The sequence below is a fragment of the Nelumbo nucifera genome, chromosome 3, assembly GCF_055504915.1.
Source record: "Nelumbo nucifera cultivar China Antique chromosome 3, China Antique-T2T, whole genome shotgun sequence".
Lineage (NCBI taxonomy): Eukaryota > Viridiplantae > Streptophyta > Magnoliopsida > Proteales > Nelumbonaceae > Nelumbo > Nelumbo nucifera.
Window position 1 is genome coordinate 63,513,821 of NC_142651.1, and position 16,122 is coordinate 63,529,942.

The 16,122-nt window shown below is 38.2% G+C and overlaps 1 protein-coding gene across 3 annotated transcripts in view; it reads right to left on the reverse strand.

Moving 5' to 3' along the window:
* The window catches only part of WRNEXO (Werner syndrome-like exonuclease), a 74,647-nt gene that overhangs the window by 27,337 nt on the left and 31,188 nt on the right, over positions 1-16,122 (reverse strand). For 2 of the 3 annotated variants that reach the window (XM_010275774.3, XM_010275773.3), the window contains 2 exons: positions 3,858-3,988; positions 3,595-3,756 (listed from right to left, as the gene is read on the reverse strand). In XM_010275774.3, the coding sequence (XP_010274076.1) occupies positions 3,595-3,756; positions 3,858-3,988 (293 nt within the window). The remainder of the gene's footprint in view (positions 1-3,594; positions 3,757-3,857; positions 3,989-16,122) is intronic. The other variant, XR_737271.3, reaches the window with a different exon arrangement.

The window sequence follows — 16,122 nt, forward strand, 5'->3', positions numbered from 1 at the left end:
GCATGTGCCTTTTGAAAATTTCACACTTTTTGCTTTTTTTTTAACCTAGCAGCTAGGCCGGGGGCGTGCTAAAAAGGCGGCTCATAGAATCAGAAATGCAATATGTTTCACATCACATTAGCTACTTGAAGTAATGTAATTGAGGAAAAAAAGAGATTGTGGGTTTTACATGCTAGAAAATGCTTTATATGTTTGATTTTATTTTTAAATTTTCATTTGAATATGTTTTACATGGTATTCTTATTATTCTAATTTTAGAGAATAGGTTTTTTAAAACATTTATTTTAAAATTTAAGTTGATAGTTTTTATTAATATTATGTTTAATGTTTTTTTATTTTTTGAATTTTCTAACTTTTTTTTTATTTTTGCACGTTGCTTCAAACACACACACACACCTCGCCTTACACCTTGCGCCTCAAGCACAAATTGCCCCTTGCACTTTTAAAACACTAGTTTTCCTTGGTTACTCTTGTATTCAAAAAGGTTACAAGTGCTATTATCCTGTTCTTCGAAAGCTTTTGTTGCTTCAGATGTTACCATCTTTGAGAGTTTACCCTATTTCTCTAGACATGAACCTTTTCCTTCTATTCCTCTTTCCTCTAATCCTAGTGATGTCTTTATTCCTTTACCTACTATGGAGGAGCCTATTCGGCCATCTATTCACAGAGTGTACTCTAGACGTGATCAGAAACCAAAATCATCACCAGCAATTGATCCAACTCTAGCCCTGACCTGCCACCAAAATCTTTGTCATTGACAGATCCACCACCCTCGGATCTTGATCTTCCTATTTCTCTTCGTAAGGGTAAATGTCTTTGCATAGATCACCTCCTTTCTTGGTATGTCTCCATTGCTCACATATCCCCTTCACACTAACGGTTTACTTCCCTTTTTATCCTTTGTTTCCCTATCGTGTTCTATACAGGAAGCTCTCTCATCTCCTAACTAGAAGAAGGCAATGGATGAAGAATTTCATGCTCTTCAGTCCAATAATACTTGAGATCTTACTTCCTTACATCATCAAGATGGCAATATTGAATGGTTCAAAGCTCAACTTGTTGCTAAGGGGTGTATACTCAGACCTATGATGTGGACTATTCAGAAACCTTCTCTCCTATGGATAAAATAGGTTCTGTACAAGTGCTCATCTCTTTAGCTGCCTATTTTGATTGCCCTTATTTTAACTTGATGTCAAAAATTCTTTCCTCCATGTTCATCTTTAAGAGGATGTGTATATGGAGCAACCTCCTGGGTATGATGCTCAAGGGGAGTTAGGGAAGGTGTGTTAATTGAAGAAGGCTATCTATGGGCTAAAGCAGTCACCACGAGCATGATTTGGTTGTTTTAGTAGCACAGTAAAAGATGTTGTCTTGAAACAATGCAGTGTTGATCATTCTGTGTTTATCAAGGACTCTTCATCTGAGAAAATCATTCTAGCATGTATATTGATGATATTGTTCTCATCAACAATGAATTAAAACAATTCCCACAGCAGCACTTTCAAACTAAAGGTCTAGGAACCTTGAAGTACCTTCATGGAATTGAAGTAGTCCAATCGAAGTGGGGAATCTCTTTGTCCCAGCGAAAGTATGTTTTGGACATGTTGGATGAAACTGGGTTGTTAGGATCCAAGCCAATTGAAATTCTTATTGATCCCAATGTGAAGATAACTAATAATCAAGGGGAGCCATTAGAAGACTCCACAAGATACCGAAGATTGGTAGGCAAGCTGATTTATCTTACTATGAGAGTGTTGAAAAATCTAAAGGGTGCTCCTGGTTGGGGGCTGTTATATAAGAAAGGAGGAGATATGCTCTAATAGGGTATTCAGATGCATATTGGACAAGGTCTCCAATGGACAGGAAGTCTACTACAGGTTATTGTACCTTATTGTGCGGAAAACTTGTCACTTGGAAGAGCAAGAAGCAGAATTTGGTTGCTAGGAGTAGTGTTGAACCTAAATACAGGGCAATGGCCCATCCTACCTATAAGCTAGTTTGCTGAAGTTGATTACCATTTTGTGAGAAAGTAACAAGTGGAGATATTGTTACTTCCTATGTTAAATCTAAAGACCAAGTAGCTGATATTTTTGTTGAAAGTTTGGGTCGCTCAAGGATCGATTATATTTGTAACAAGCTAGAACTTTATGATATATATGCTCCAGGGGGAGTGTTAGAATTGTTAAAATTAGTTGACAAGGGCGTACTTGTTTTCTCTTGTTTTTTTTTCTCTCTTATATGTGTTGTAACTTATCTAGGGTCATTATTGTCATTTCAACAACCAATAAAATGTTAATACAAGCTGGGCCGACAGTGAGGAGAGTAGTTCAACTTCTCCTTGCTTGTCTTCCCTTTTTTCTTCTCTTCCCTACCTTCTTCCTTTGCTTCTTTTTATATTCTCTTGATCATTACCTATAAATAAAAAATTAAAAAAAAAAACTTCCTCTAGGGGATAGTCCCCTAAAATAACTTTGGCTTACTCCTTGCCTTGCCAAAGCATCAACCATGCTGTTAGCTAATCTTTGAGTCCAAATGGATGTAACCCAATCTTAATCCCTGTAGCACTGCCAATGGTTCAACCCTTTAGAATCCCACCCCACCCCATAGGCGTAGAAAACATAACTAAAATTTTTTGATAAGTGAAAACATAACTAAAATTATACTGTAATAACTCTTCAAAACTCCCCCAATCCCCAACAAACTCAAATTACCAAGATTGCATCCATCAAAGTTCAAGCTGGTATAGTCAAGGATTGGAGGTGGAACCGTATAGGTCCTTACCCAAGAGAATGAGACCACAATCTTCTAAAGGGGTCATTTGAAGAGTGAGATGCAAGTAATGGCAATACTTTTACCCAATATACCACCTTCACAAGAATGTTTTCTATTAGGGATTCCCTATATTGATTTTGTCTTTGAATATTCTTGCATTTTTCCTCCCGTATGGTCCATAGGTATACAGCTGTAGTACACGTCTACAATATTTTGTCTCTTTTCCAAGGCAGGGAGAATAAGGATGCTTGAAATAGAGAACTGAGACAGTTTTACCCAAACCCAAATAGAGAAAGAAAATTTCCAAATTCCAAAAACAAGTAGAAAAGAGATTGGTAAATGGAAGGTAGTTTCACAACCTTTTATAATATTCCCTGTCTACAGCTCCTAGTTGTACAAGGTTTTTTGTTCAAGGAAATTCTATACTTCACCTTTCTATACTTGTCATTTCTGTTCAGCAGATGTTTGTATACATTAACATAAGAGACCAATTTGGTATTCCCTTTAGCTAACACTCACATGTATGACATCCTAGTTGAAAACCCTACTCATGGAAGGTATGAGACATTAGCCTTCACATGGAACACCAACAGAGAGGAGGGGTTTGAGGATTAATTGGCAAGCATATAGATGATAAAAGATCACAAGACCTATGCAAAAGTATATAAGGTACAAGCGTGTAGTAAGCACAAAGCCAATGTCACTTCACAAAAGAAACCAGAAAAAAACATTAGTATCAGAATTAGTTGACAATTAATCATCCAAATCCGTCTCAGCCCTTGGATCAGAAAAATGTTATAGAAACAAAAGCCACAACATTACATGTTTGCAAGTAACCATTTCAGTCAGAGAACGAAGACTCCACTTCTTAGGGATTCCACCAAGCTTCAGATTTGCAAGATCGGACAAGTCTTCCAAAGCTTTAACAGATACACTGTAATCCTTCAAAACCTTAGTAGCATCACCAGCTATGCAAACTCCAACCTTCACATTTACCAAACATTATTATTAATAAATAAAATTATGAAGGAATGGAACAATTTACATAGAACAAAAAATGAATATAGAATAAAAAATTACCAAACCTTTATGGTTGTTGAATCCTCAAGAAGTGACTGCAGAATTGGAGGAATTCCAGAATGAATAATGTGCATAACATCACAGCGACTAGTATCACCACATATCTGAAAAACTGCCGCTTTCCCTGGTGCTTCTCCTGCAGATCCAGGTTATGTTTGATAATGTTCAAGAAATCCAAATTTTGAATAGATAATGTTCCAGAAGTCCAAATGTTGCAAAACAGACATCCATTTCTAACCTCCTCTATTTGACAGGAAAATGATTCCAACATACAAACTGATTTTTAGACTGCTAAATCAGCATTTTGCTTCAAAGCCCTAAGGACTCTCTGTCTCTCTACCATCTAAGTCACGGACAAGCAAAAGGCTGTGGATGTGTGACTCAATATGTCTGTATAAATCAAAGAAATGAGTCCGGCAGAACTGTCAGGGTGATATTTTAACAGGATCCTAACATGTACAAGTAACTCTACATGGAAAAGAAAAACATTAGATGCTGCAAGCTCCTATAGCAACTTGCCCACCCCATCAAAGTCTGCTCAATCTTACCCATGATGGCCTCCAAAGAGAGTGTTACACATTGTCAAACATCCTAATGTTATGCTCCTTCCGTAAGTTCTGTTTTCACTTAGATTCAGTAGAAGAATAGAATAGGAAGAGGGGAGAAGGGAAGAGAGAATGAGAAGAAGAGAGGAAAAAGATTGGAGAGACTTCCTCAATTCATGGGAGGTCAGAGAATGGATGGGATGCTGGTGTATCAAGGCAAGCTAACCTAGCAGCACCTTGGAAGGCCATTCACAACACCCTTCCTCAATTCCTCAATTTTATCGGGTATGAAGTTTGTTCTGGCAACACTGTTCATTTTTGGGAGGATATTTGGGTAGGAGACACACCTTTAAAGGATCTGTTCCCTTTGCTATTTTCTGTTTCTTTGTACAAAAAAGATGTGGTCTCAAAATTTGTCTCACCTTTGGGAACACCCTTAGATCCCACTTGAGATTTTGGGTTTCGTAGAGGACTTAGGGATGATAAAATTGAATCTCTTTCTGTACTGCTTGGTTGTCTTAATCAGGTTTGTTTGGATCAACAAGCCAGATAAGAGGGTATGGACTCCAAGACCCAATGGAACCTTCACTTGTGCTTCTTCCTTCAATTCCATCTCTCAACTTTCTACTCACCAACCCTTTCCGTCAAAAGAAATTTGGTGTAGGCCAGTTCCCCAAAAAATTATGGCGCTTTGTTGGGAAGCATTCCATGGGAAAGTAAACACTCTAGATAACCTACAAAAGAGAAGACCTTTCCTCTGTATTTCTCCTAATTGGTGTATCATCTGTAGAGATCACGGTGAGGATTGTTACCACCTATTAATATCTTGTCCCTTTTCTGCAGACCTTTGGGCTTGGCTACTTTCGTTGTTTAGGAGAAGTTGGAGTCTACCAGCAGAAGTTCACATGCTCTTCAACCATTCTACCTTTTATTGGCCTACAACAATAGGGAGAATTATGTGGAGATGTGCTCGTGCTGCCTTGATTTGGACTCTTTGGGAAGAAAGGAATATTAGAATTTTTCAAGAAAAGGAAAGGAGCAGTCAGGAATTGAAAGACTGTGTGTTAAATAGGGCAATACCTTGGCTCAAGACCTTGGAAATCTTTCATCAATTCTCCTTTAATGACCTTTGGAGAAATTGGTCAACAGTAGCGAGGTGTTCATCTCTAAAGGACAAATCAACTACAAGTTGGTCTCCTCCATCCGAAGACTCACTGAAGTTGAACTTTGATGGAAGTAGCATGGGTAATTCAGGATTATCCGGAATGGGGGTGCTTTGAGAAATGAGAAGGGAGAGATTTTGTTGCTCTAATCAGGTCCCTTGGGAATTGGGGACTCCATTAGGGCAGAACTTTTAGCTGTTGTACAAGGGGTGCAATTTGCAAACCAGATGGGGGTACAACACCTAACAATTGAGGGGGATTCCAAAGTGGTGGTGGGTTGGTTGAAAAATCCTAAAGAGGCTATGTGGCGTTACAAGAATGAAATGAAGAAATTTAGTTGGTTGACAAGGAATATGTTGGTCACTGTACAGTGGGTGGGGAGATCAGCAAATACTTTGTCAGATGTGTTAGCTAAGCAAGGGGTAAATAGGGAAGAATTGTTTTGGGCTCAGTTGTGATTCTTGCTTTTCTTTCCTAGTTTACTTGTAAGATTCAAGGAGGGGCTGCAGCTCGCGCCTCTCCTTGGGATGTTGTATGAACTCACTCTAAATCTGCTTTTGAATTAATAAATTTATTATCATTCATCTAAAAAAGATTGGAGAGCCAAAAAAACAGGGCAGGTGGTGACCCCATTAGTATTTATAGGTATGTGACAGCAAACATGATAAAAATGAGAATTACAAATATACCCTTCTGGCACTAACTAATATTAAACAGAGGAAAAATAAGACTAATAAAGGACTGACAACACTCTCCCTCAAGTTGGGGCTACATAAGTTAATCATGCCCAACTTGTCACACAACTCATTATGCCATAGAGATGGAAGTCCCCTTCGTAAGCACATCAGTAAGTTGTTCTTTTGAATTGACATAGGGGGTAGGTGCACATTTCACCCTTCTACAGCTTTTCCCTTATAAAGTGTTTGTCCACCTCTATATGTTTTATCCTGTCATGGAGAACAGGATTAGAAGTAATGTTTATAGCTGCCTTGTTGTCTTAGTAGAGAGGTATTGGGCTGTCAACATTAACCCCCAGCTTTCCTAGTAACTTCTTAATCCAAAGCACCTCTGCAACCCAGTAGAAAAGTTTAGAATATCTGTTTTGATATAAAACCTGTGTAAGAAAGAGGAAAAGAAAGAGAAGAAAAGATTTATGCAGAGAAGAAAAGAGGAGAGAAAATGAAGAGAATGGGAGAAGCCAAAATTAGGTCTGGCCGCCTTTCATTAGCTTATTTCTAAACTCACAAATAAAAACTGAGCACAAAGACAAGTATGCCCTTTGTAAGTCGGCTACTTGTAAAATCTAAATAAACACTCTTAACTTAAACATAAACTAATGGGCCTTAAGTGATATCAGTCCAAAACTCAACACTCCCCCCTCAAGTTGGGAATAGATGTCACACATTCCCAACTTGCGTAGATCATGCTCTAGCTTGTTTCTTGCAACACCTTTTGTAAGAACATCAGAAAGCTGCAAGTCAGATGCAACATATGGTAAGCAAACTTCTCCGGATGTTACCCTTTCCCTTATAAAGTGTATTCACTTCTATATGCTTCGTCCTATCATGTTGAACTAGGTTGTAGGCAATGTTAATTGCTACTTGATTGTCATAGTATAGCATCATAGGTTTTTCGGCCTCAACTCCGATCTCCCCAAATAAGAACAAACCCAAAGGAGTTTTCAAACACCGTGTGCCACAACTGTTGTCATCTAGGCACCCTGCCCAATCAGCATCTGTGTAAGCCTCTAACTTCTTCAACTGTCCATGGTCAGCAAACAGTATGCCTCTACCTGGGTGTCCCTTCAAATAGGGAAGTATCCTATCAATAGCCTCCCAATGTTGAACTCGTGGGGCATGCAAGTACTGACACACCACGCTCACTGCATAAGAGACGTCTCGTCATGTCATACATAAATATAGTAACCAGCCCACTGATCTCTGACACCTTCCAACATCCTTCATTAGTTCACCCTCTAAAGCATTTATCTTGTGGTTCTGATCAATAGGTGTATCAGTTGTCCTTGCCCCAAGTAGGGGTGGCAACGAGCCAAGCTTTTCACGAATATATATAATAAATAGGTGTCCCAATTCATTGACTCGATTATTAAACAAGCCGAGCTCGAATATATATATATATAATAAATTTATACAAAATAATATATACAATAAACATATTATAATTATTAATTATTATAATTCTTAATTTTTTAAATATCAAATAAAAAATATTTTTATATATAATTTTTTATTTTTATAAAATATTTTTTCTCAAAATCGAGCTCGAGCCAAGCTGAGCTTGACCTTATGAAATTTAGACTCAAGTCGAGCTCGAGCTCGAGCTCAAGCTAGAAACTTGTAGAACAGTCTTGAGCCAAGCTCGAGCCTGGTAGTATTCGGCTCGAATCCATCCCTAGCCCCAAGTTTTCCGATCTCCTGTAGTAGATCCAAAACATACTTATTCCGTAGGATGAAGATCCCATATGCTTGGACCTTGCCACCTCAATGCCCAGAAAGTAGTTCAGCTCCTCAAGATCCTTAATCTCAAACTCTATGTGCAGGTTCTTCTTCAAGGTGTCAATCTCACTCAAATCACTTCTTGTGACTACAATCTCATCCACATGCACTATCAAAACTGATACCAGTGAGCCCTCCTTTTCACAAAAAGAGTATGATCAGATTGAGTTTGAGTATAACCAATTACAACACCTGGATGAACTAGAAGTTCGAAGAGAAAGAGAAAGAGAGAGAGAGAGAGAGGAAAGAAGAGTGAAAGAAGAGAGGAGGAAGAGAAAGAAGGGGTTCGAATGATGATATCTGCTGCTCCATGTTCTTTATTATTTATAGGCTTTGATTCCTTACAAGAATAGGATAGAAATACATAAAGTCCTAATCCTAGAAAGACAGAATAAAGTCCTAATACTAGTAAGACAAAAATAATATGGATAAATATAAAAAAGCCAGTCGGCCCAACTTAAAAGAAAAATAAAACAACTAGGAAATAACTAGGTGTGGGTATGGACCCATCAGCCCTAAACCCTAAACCCTAAACCCTAAACCCTAAACCCTAAACCCTAAAACCCTAAAACCCTAAACCCCACACTCATAACTTAGTAACTATTTCTTCACTCCCCCTCAAGTTGGGAGTAGATATTTGTCATGCCCAACTTGCGTAAATCTGTCTCCAACTTGATTTTTGTGACTGTTTTGGTGAAGAGATCAACTAACTGCATCTCTGAGGCAATGTAAGGAAGGCATACTTCTTGAGATGCAACTCGCTCTCGGATAAAATGTCTGTCAACCTCGATATGCTTAGTCCTGTCATGCTGTATTGGGTTGTGGGTAATATTAATTGCAGCTTGGTTATCACAATATAACATCAGAGGCTTCTCATAATCAATCTCCAACTCATTAAGCAAGGATCATAGTTTTCAAGGCGTCTAGGCGATTCTGGGCGACACTAGGGCGCCTAGTCACCTATTCGCCTAGGCGATAAAAAATTTATAATATGAAAAACAGACTTTTGGCTAGTTTCCTAGTTTTATATACCATTCAGCATGTATGTTAATTGAAAAATAGCAATTCTCTTTATTAAGAACATTAAATTTCCTCTAAAAATGTGGCAAATCATCACATCTAAAAGATAAAAATCTTTTACATATATTAATTTCATTATTTTAAAAAATAATACTACTATAATAAGTATTTAATAGTGCAAATTCATATTAATTAGCAGCTAAAGAAGGTTATTAACTTTATATGATAAATATTCAAGATGGAAAGTAAAATAGAAAAAAAAAAACAAGGATTGAGTTTCTATTTTATTTAATTAGAGAGGGAATAGAAAAAAAGAACTTTATTATTCTATTTTATTTAATTGATATATATAGCATATAATAAAATGCACTAACACATACATTAATAAAATACAACAATATAAATGATATTATAAAAGGCGCCCGCCTTGTCCATTGTCGCCTAGGCGGGCACCTAGTCGCCTAGAAGGGTGCCTAGTTGCTAAAAGTCAAGATGTTTGGGCGAGGCATCCAGCTAAGGGTGCCTAGTCGCCTAGGCGACACCTTGACAACTATGGCAAGGATTTCAGCCATAATACTTCGGCAACACCATTGGCCATGTATTTGTATTCTGCTTCTGCACTGGAGCGGGCAACAACACTTTGTTTCTTGCTTCTCCAAGAAACAAGGTTTCCCCCCCACAAATGCACAATATCTAGAGGTAGATCTCCTGTCATCAACACATCCAGCCCAATCCGCATCTGCATACACTTCCAATTTCATATGACCATTATTCTTGATGAGTATACCTCTTCCAGGACATCACTTTAAGTAGGCAAGAATCTTTTCTACTGCAAGGAGGTGGATGGTCCTGGGAGAATGCAAGGATTGACTGACAACACTAACAACATAAGAAATATCTAGTCGAGTTAGGCAGAGATAAAGAAGTTTCCTAACCAACATTTGGTACATAGCCCTGTCCTCAAGGAGTTCTCCACTTTTTGCACTTATCTTATGGTTAGGCTTAATGGGAGTATCAGCAGGTTTCACTCCTAACTTGCCAGTTTCTTCCAATAAGTCCAGAACATACTTCCTTTGGAAGATGAAAATGCCATACTTAGATCAAGCTACCTCAATTCCTAGGAAATAGTGTAACTTTCCTAGGTCTTTCACTTCAAATTCCATGTGAGGGTACTGTTCAAGGGTTTCAATTTCACTAGTCTCACTTCCTATTATCACAATGTCATCTACATAGACTACAAGTAGAGTCAAGGAATGACCTGTCTTCTTAAAGAAGAGAGTGTGATCTGACTGAGCCTGTATGTATCCGAATTTGTCCAAAGCCAATCTAAACCTATCAAACCAAGCTCTCGGGGATTGTTTCAACCCGTACAAGGCTTTCTTCAAAAGGCAAACTTTCTTTCTTGCTTCTGTACTATAAAAACCAAGGGGTAACTCCATGTATACTTCCTCTTACAAGTCTCTATTGAGGAAGGCATTCTTAACATCCAGCTAAAATAGTGGCCATGAGAAGTTTGCAACAATGGATAGAAGAACTTTGATAGTGTTCATTTTTGCAACAGGTACAAAGGTTTCTGTATAGTCTATGCCATAAGTTTGTGTGAATTCCTTTGCAACCAATCTAGCCTTATACCTCTCTACAGTACCATCAGCATTATATTTCACAGTAAACACCGATCTGCATCCAACAGGTTTCTTCCCTTTAGGCTAGTTAACTAGTTCCCATGTGTTGTTCTTGACAAGAGCACCCATCTCTACTTGCATTGTTTCTTTCCATTCAAGTATCAAAAGAGCTTCTTGCACTTTTCTGGGTATAGGAATAGCAGAAATAGATGCAAAATAAGATCTATAGGATTCTAAGAGACAATTAAAGGAAAGGAACTTGGAGATGCAATGGGCAGTGGATGAGGTGCAACGGCGCTTCCCTTTACGAATAGCAATTGGAAGATCAAGGTCATCTATCGATGAAGGTTGAACCTCTATAACAGTGGGATCAACAGTGAGAGCAGTAGTAGTGTCTGGATTTGGAGCTGTAAAAGATGTTGAAACTGGCCTGGATTGCTACTGTGTACGAGAATCAACCTACCTCCACCACTTTTTGTGATACACTCTCAACTCCCAAAAGTTGAGGTCACAGGTTCGAAGAGATACACAGGTTCGAAGAGAGAGAGAGAGAGAGGAAAGAAGAGTGAAAGAAGAGAGGAGGAAGAGAAAGAGGGGGTTCGGATGATGGTATCTACCACCCCATATTCTTTATTATTTATAGGCTTTGGTTCCTTACAAGAATAGGATAGAAATACATAAAGTCCTAATCTTAGTAAGACAAAACAAAGTCCTAATCCTAGTAAAACAAAAATAATATAGATAAACATAATAAGGCCAGCCGACCCAATCGTAAAAGAAAAATAAAACAACTAGGAAATAACTAGGTGTGAGTATGGACCTACGAGCCTGAGTGTGGGTATGGAACCCCACACTCGTGACTTAGTAACTATTTCTTCAACAACCAATGCACTTCTAAACCTGTCAAACCAAGCTCTGGGTGATTGTTCCAAACCATATAAAAACTTCTTCAATCCACATACCTTTCCTTTATCCACATCATTGTAAAATCCAGCTGGAAGATCCATGTACATCTCCTCTTGCAAGTCCCCAATAAGAAAAGAATTTTTCACATCAAGTTGGAATAGTAGCCTAGAGTATGTAGCTACTAGTGATAGAAGAATCCGGACTAAGCTCATCTTTGCCACTGGGACGAAGCAGAAGGATGGTACCGAGAGAAAGGAGGTTGTGTGTGAATACTTCAAGAAGCCAAAGCACACAAAAGATACATGTCAGAAGTTACATCCAAAGCTCCTATCCCTCAAATTCAAGAATAATAATAACAATGTCAAAAAGAGCGAGAATGGGAAAGGAGGTAAGGCAATGTAGACACCTCCTCTGATGGTGAGAAGAGGCAATGTGATGAGAAGTCTATAGAGGAACATCTTGCAACCTCCAAGGCTGAATATGAGAAATATAGCTGCATCATCAATCATCTGGAGTCTACTTTAGCTTCCACTCCACCTAGTAACAGTTCCACCTCTACCTATACTCACTCAGGTATTCCTAGTATTGTGAATCATGCCTCTATCTCAAATAATCGTAGGATCCCCAGGATAATAGATTTTGGTGCTTCTAACCACATGACTAGTGCTTCCATTTATTCACTACATACCAACCTACTTTCAGTTAGTAATTTATAGTGATTTAAAAGGCATGCCTGAGGTGTACCTAGGCATACAAGTGAGGCGCATTTTAAGGTAGGCGCGCCTAGGTCCTAGGCACAACACTTTCAAAAGGTGCATGCTTGGTGCGCCTAATGCGCCTTGTGCCTTAGCCTAGGCGTGCACCTTTTGAAAATTTTACATCTTTTTCCTTTTTTTGAACCTAGCAACTAGACCAAGGGCTTCGCCCCCAGACCCCCAAGCACGCCCCTCGCTTTGCTCACTCACCAAAGCTCCGAGAACCCCCTATTTGCTAATGTTCATTCATTCATCTTAACAAAATATCTTCTTAAAAGGCAATTAAAATTATAAAATTGTTATTTCTTGTGTGAAAGTTAAGAATTTAAGATCCTAACATGGACTTGTTTGGGCTTGCCTTGAGGAGCGTGGCACAAAGATGGCTTGTAGAATCATGAATGTTATATGTTTTACATCACATTATCTACTTGAAGTAATGCAATTAAGGAAAAAAAGAGATTATGGATTTTACATGCTTGAAAATGTTTTATATGTATGATTTTATTTTTAAATTTTCATTTGAATACACTTTACATGTTTTGTTTATATATTTTAATTTTAAATAATAGGTTTTTTAAAACATTATTTTAAAATTTAAGTTTATATTTTTTATTAATATTATGTTTAATATTTTTTTGCATTTTTTGAATTTTCTTGGCTTTTTTTTAATTTTCTGACTTTTTTATTTTTTTTATATTTTTGTGCCATGCTTCAAAAAGGCATGTGTCTCGCCTTGTGCCTTGAGCGCAAATTGGCCCCTGCACCTTGCGCTAAGGAGTCAGTCTGTCGAGTCTACATTGCAAGTCCTCTGAGTTTTCAAAACATTATAGAAACTCTTATCCAACAAATAATTAAATATCCATTTTTCCTTTTAACATTGCTCACTCTGATGTATGGGAATCTTACCATTTACCTTACATGGGAGTCTATAAATATTTTAATTTGTTCATTGATGATTTCTCTCACTACATTTAGTTCAACAATTTCATGAATTTGTGCTTACTAGTTTGACACCCAAATCAAAATATTCCAATCAGACAATGCTAAGGAATATTTTGAGAAGGATCTTGCCTCGTATTTTGAGAAGTTTGGAGTTATTCACCAAAGCTCTTGTGCCCGCACTCTAAAACAAAATGGGGTAGCAAAGAGAAAGAATCGACACATTGTGGAAGTTGCTAGAAGCATCATTTTGGCCTCCCATGTCCCTGTAAGGTTTTGGGGTGATGTAGTGATGACAGCTACGTATCTTATTAACCGTATGCCTTTCCAAGTTTTGGGGTTCAAGTCTCCCTTCAGTGTTCTCTTTCCAGAACTAAGTGCATTTTTCTAGGGTACACTAGCATGGATAGTTTGTTCCTCCATCTCCAAGTGAGCCTCTAGAACTTCCAATCACTGAAGAGAGGACAGGTCCTATAGAACCACAACTAGTACCTTCATTCCCAGACCTTGACCTACCCATTGTTGTAAGAAAAGGAAAAAGGAAATGTACTACTCACTGCATTTCCAAACACCTTTCTTACAGTTTGTTGTCCCCTTCCTACTTTTTTTTTATCAATAACAATGAATTTTTTTAATAATTAGGAAAATCAGAGTTACAAGGTAGAGAGCTAAAGAATCTTAACTCCCTATTACCCTATAAACCCCTAACCATGAAACAATTGTTAAACAATGTATGCACTTAGCTCCATTCAGATTGATGTACAGATACATTTATTATAAATGAATAAAAGTACATAATTGTTTCATATTATCATTGGTGTGTTTCTGTGTAATTACCCCTTAAACTGGACACTTATGAGACTCGTATTAGTTTAGAATGTTCTCACCGTTGGATAGACTTGGGGAGTTTATCCTGTCAAGGCTAACACTGATGTGCTGCCAAAGAAGTTGGAGCAGCCAACTTACTGATTGGCTGATCTCTTGCTCCTTTGCTACAGCTTTATGGAATTGGATTCTTACGTTATTTGAGTGTAGGTGGAACTTGCCATCTGATACTAGTTTGTTGTTTAGTTCGTCTATTTTTGAATGGCACACAAAGAGAGGGAGAATTATGTGGAAGTGCATAAGAGAAACTTTGTTGTGGACAGTTTGGGAAGAAAGGAACACCATAATCTTTAGTGAAAAAGAAATGAACTTCTCGGAAGTTAAAGAATGTATTTTGACAAGGGCAATTCAGTGGCTGAAAACTCTAAAGATCTTTGATGCATACTCTTTTGATGACCTATGGAGAAGTTGGTTAGTAGTGGCTAATACTTCTACCAGGAAGGACAGACATGGGGTTGAATGAATGCCACCAGGGGAGGAGTTTATCAAGCTGAACTTTGATGGAAGTAGCCGAGGAAATGCAGGACCTTCAGGCATAGGAGGAGTGCTGAGAAACAAAGATAGTAACGTGATATCTTTGTACTCAAATCCTGCGGGTGTGGGAGACTCTTTAAGGGTCGAATTACTGGCCGATGTACAAGAATCCAGCTTGCAAATCAGCTAGGCATAGAGCATCTGATTATTGAAGGGGATTCCCAGGTGATAGATCAGCAAACTCATTGGCTAATTCACTTGCAAAACAAGGGGTTTCCCGGGATACTTTATTTTGGGCTTCAGTGTAATTTCTTTTGTACTTATAATTCTATAAATAGCTTTAAAGGAAAGGTTGCATCTCGTGCCTTTCCACGGGTTGCATGTAACTCTTATTTGCTGGTTTAATAAAATTTCACTCATTTATCAAAAAAAAAAAAGTTGGGGCAGCCTGTCTCGACTGCTAGGGTTAGACCCAAAGCATATGTAGTCTGTGTTTGTTTGAAGCACTAAACCTAGACCATTTTCCAGTTATGCCCTAGACCTTGGAGACTGATGGGCAAAACTGGAAAGTTACACATAATGCCTAGACTTGATTATGGTACTACACTGAGTGTCGGATCGGCCTGTCTTTGATATGCCAAACAGTGAGATCCATTGGGGATCAAAACCTGGGTATGTTGGGGCAGTCTGAGAATTCACTTTAGTGGGTGATCATAGTGATAGGATCAATCCCTTTGTCAAACAAAGTAAATGGTCAAGATTGCACTCTCTCTAATGGAAACCAAAACTGTCGGCAGTCAATTTCAACTGTGTTTGAGATTTGCTTTGCAATTTTTTTTTTTTTTTGGAAAAGGTAATGTAAATTTATTCAGCACAAAGAAACAAAAGCCAACTTCAATTCAGACCCAAGAAGGTAGTCTGAAAAGCGGGCAAGATTACAATCTCCACCAGGAGCAAGACTTAAACAAAACGGGCATGATAAGATCTCTAAATTGCCCAGACATGGAAATCCAAGAAATCAACTTGCCCACAACTCTCTGAATTACATCATCAAGACCCTTAGACCTATTACAAAAGATTCTACTATTCCTTTCAGCCCAAATGGACCACAGAACAGCAGCTGGGATTGTCTTCCACATTAGCTTCCCTCCCTTACTTAGACCCTTCAACTTCCAACAACAAAGGTGTTACCTAACTGATCTCGGCAAGACCCACTTAGCACCCAAAGCATTAAGAAAATGCATCCAAATCTGAAAGGAGAACGGACAGTGAAGACATAAATGCTCTGTAGTTATATGATATATATAACTACAGATATGATATATATATATATATATATATTATGTTTCAAGAAAAATGTTTGCAGTCAGGGGAGAGGTCCTTCCCTGTCGGGCAGTGTTTGATCATTGTGGACTGAGAGGTTGAGTGTAAGAAACCATTAAGGG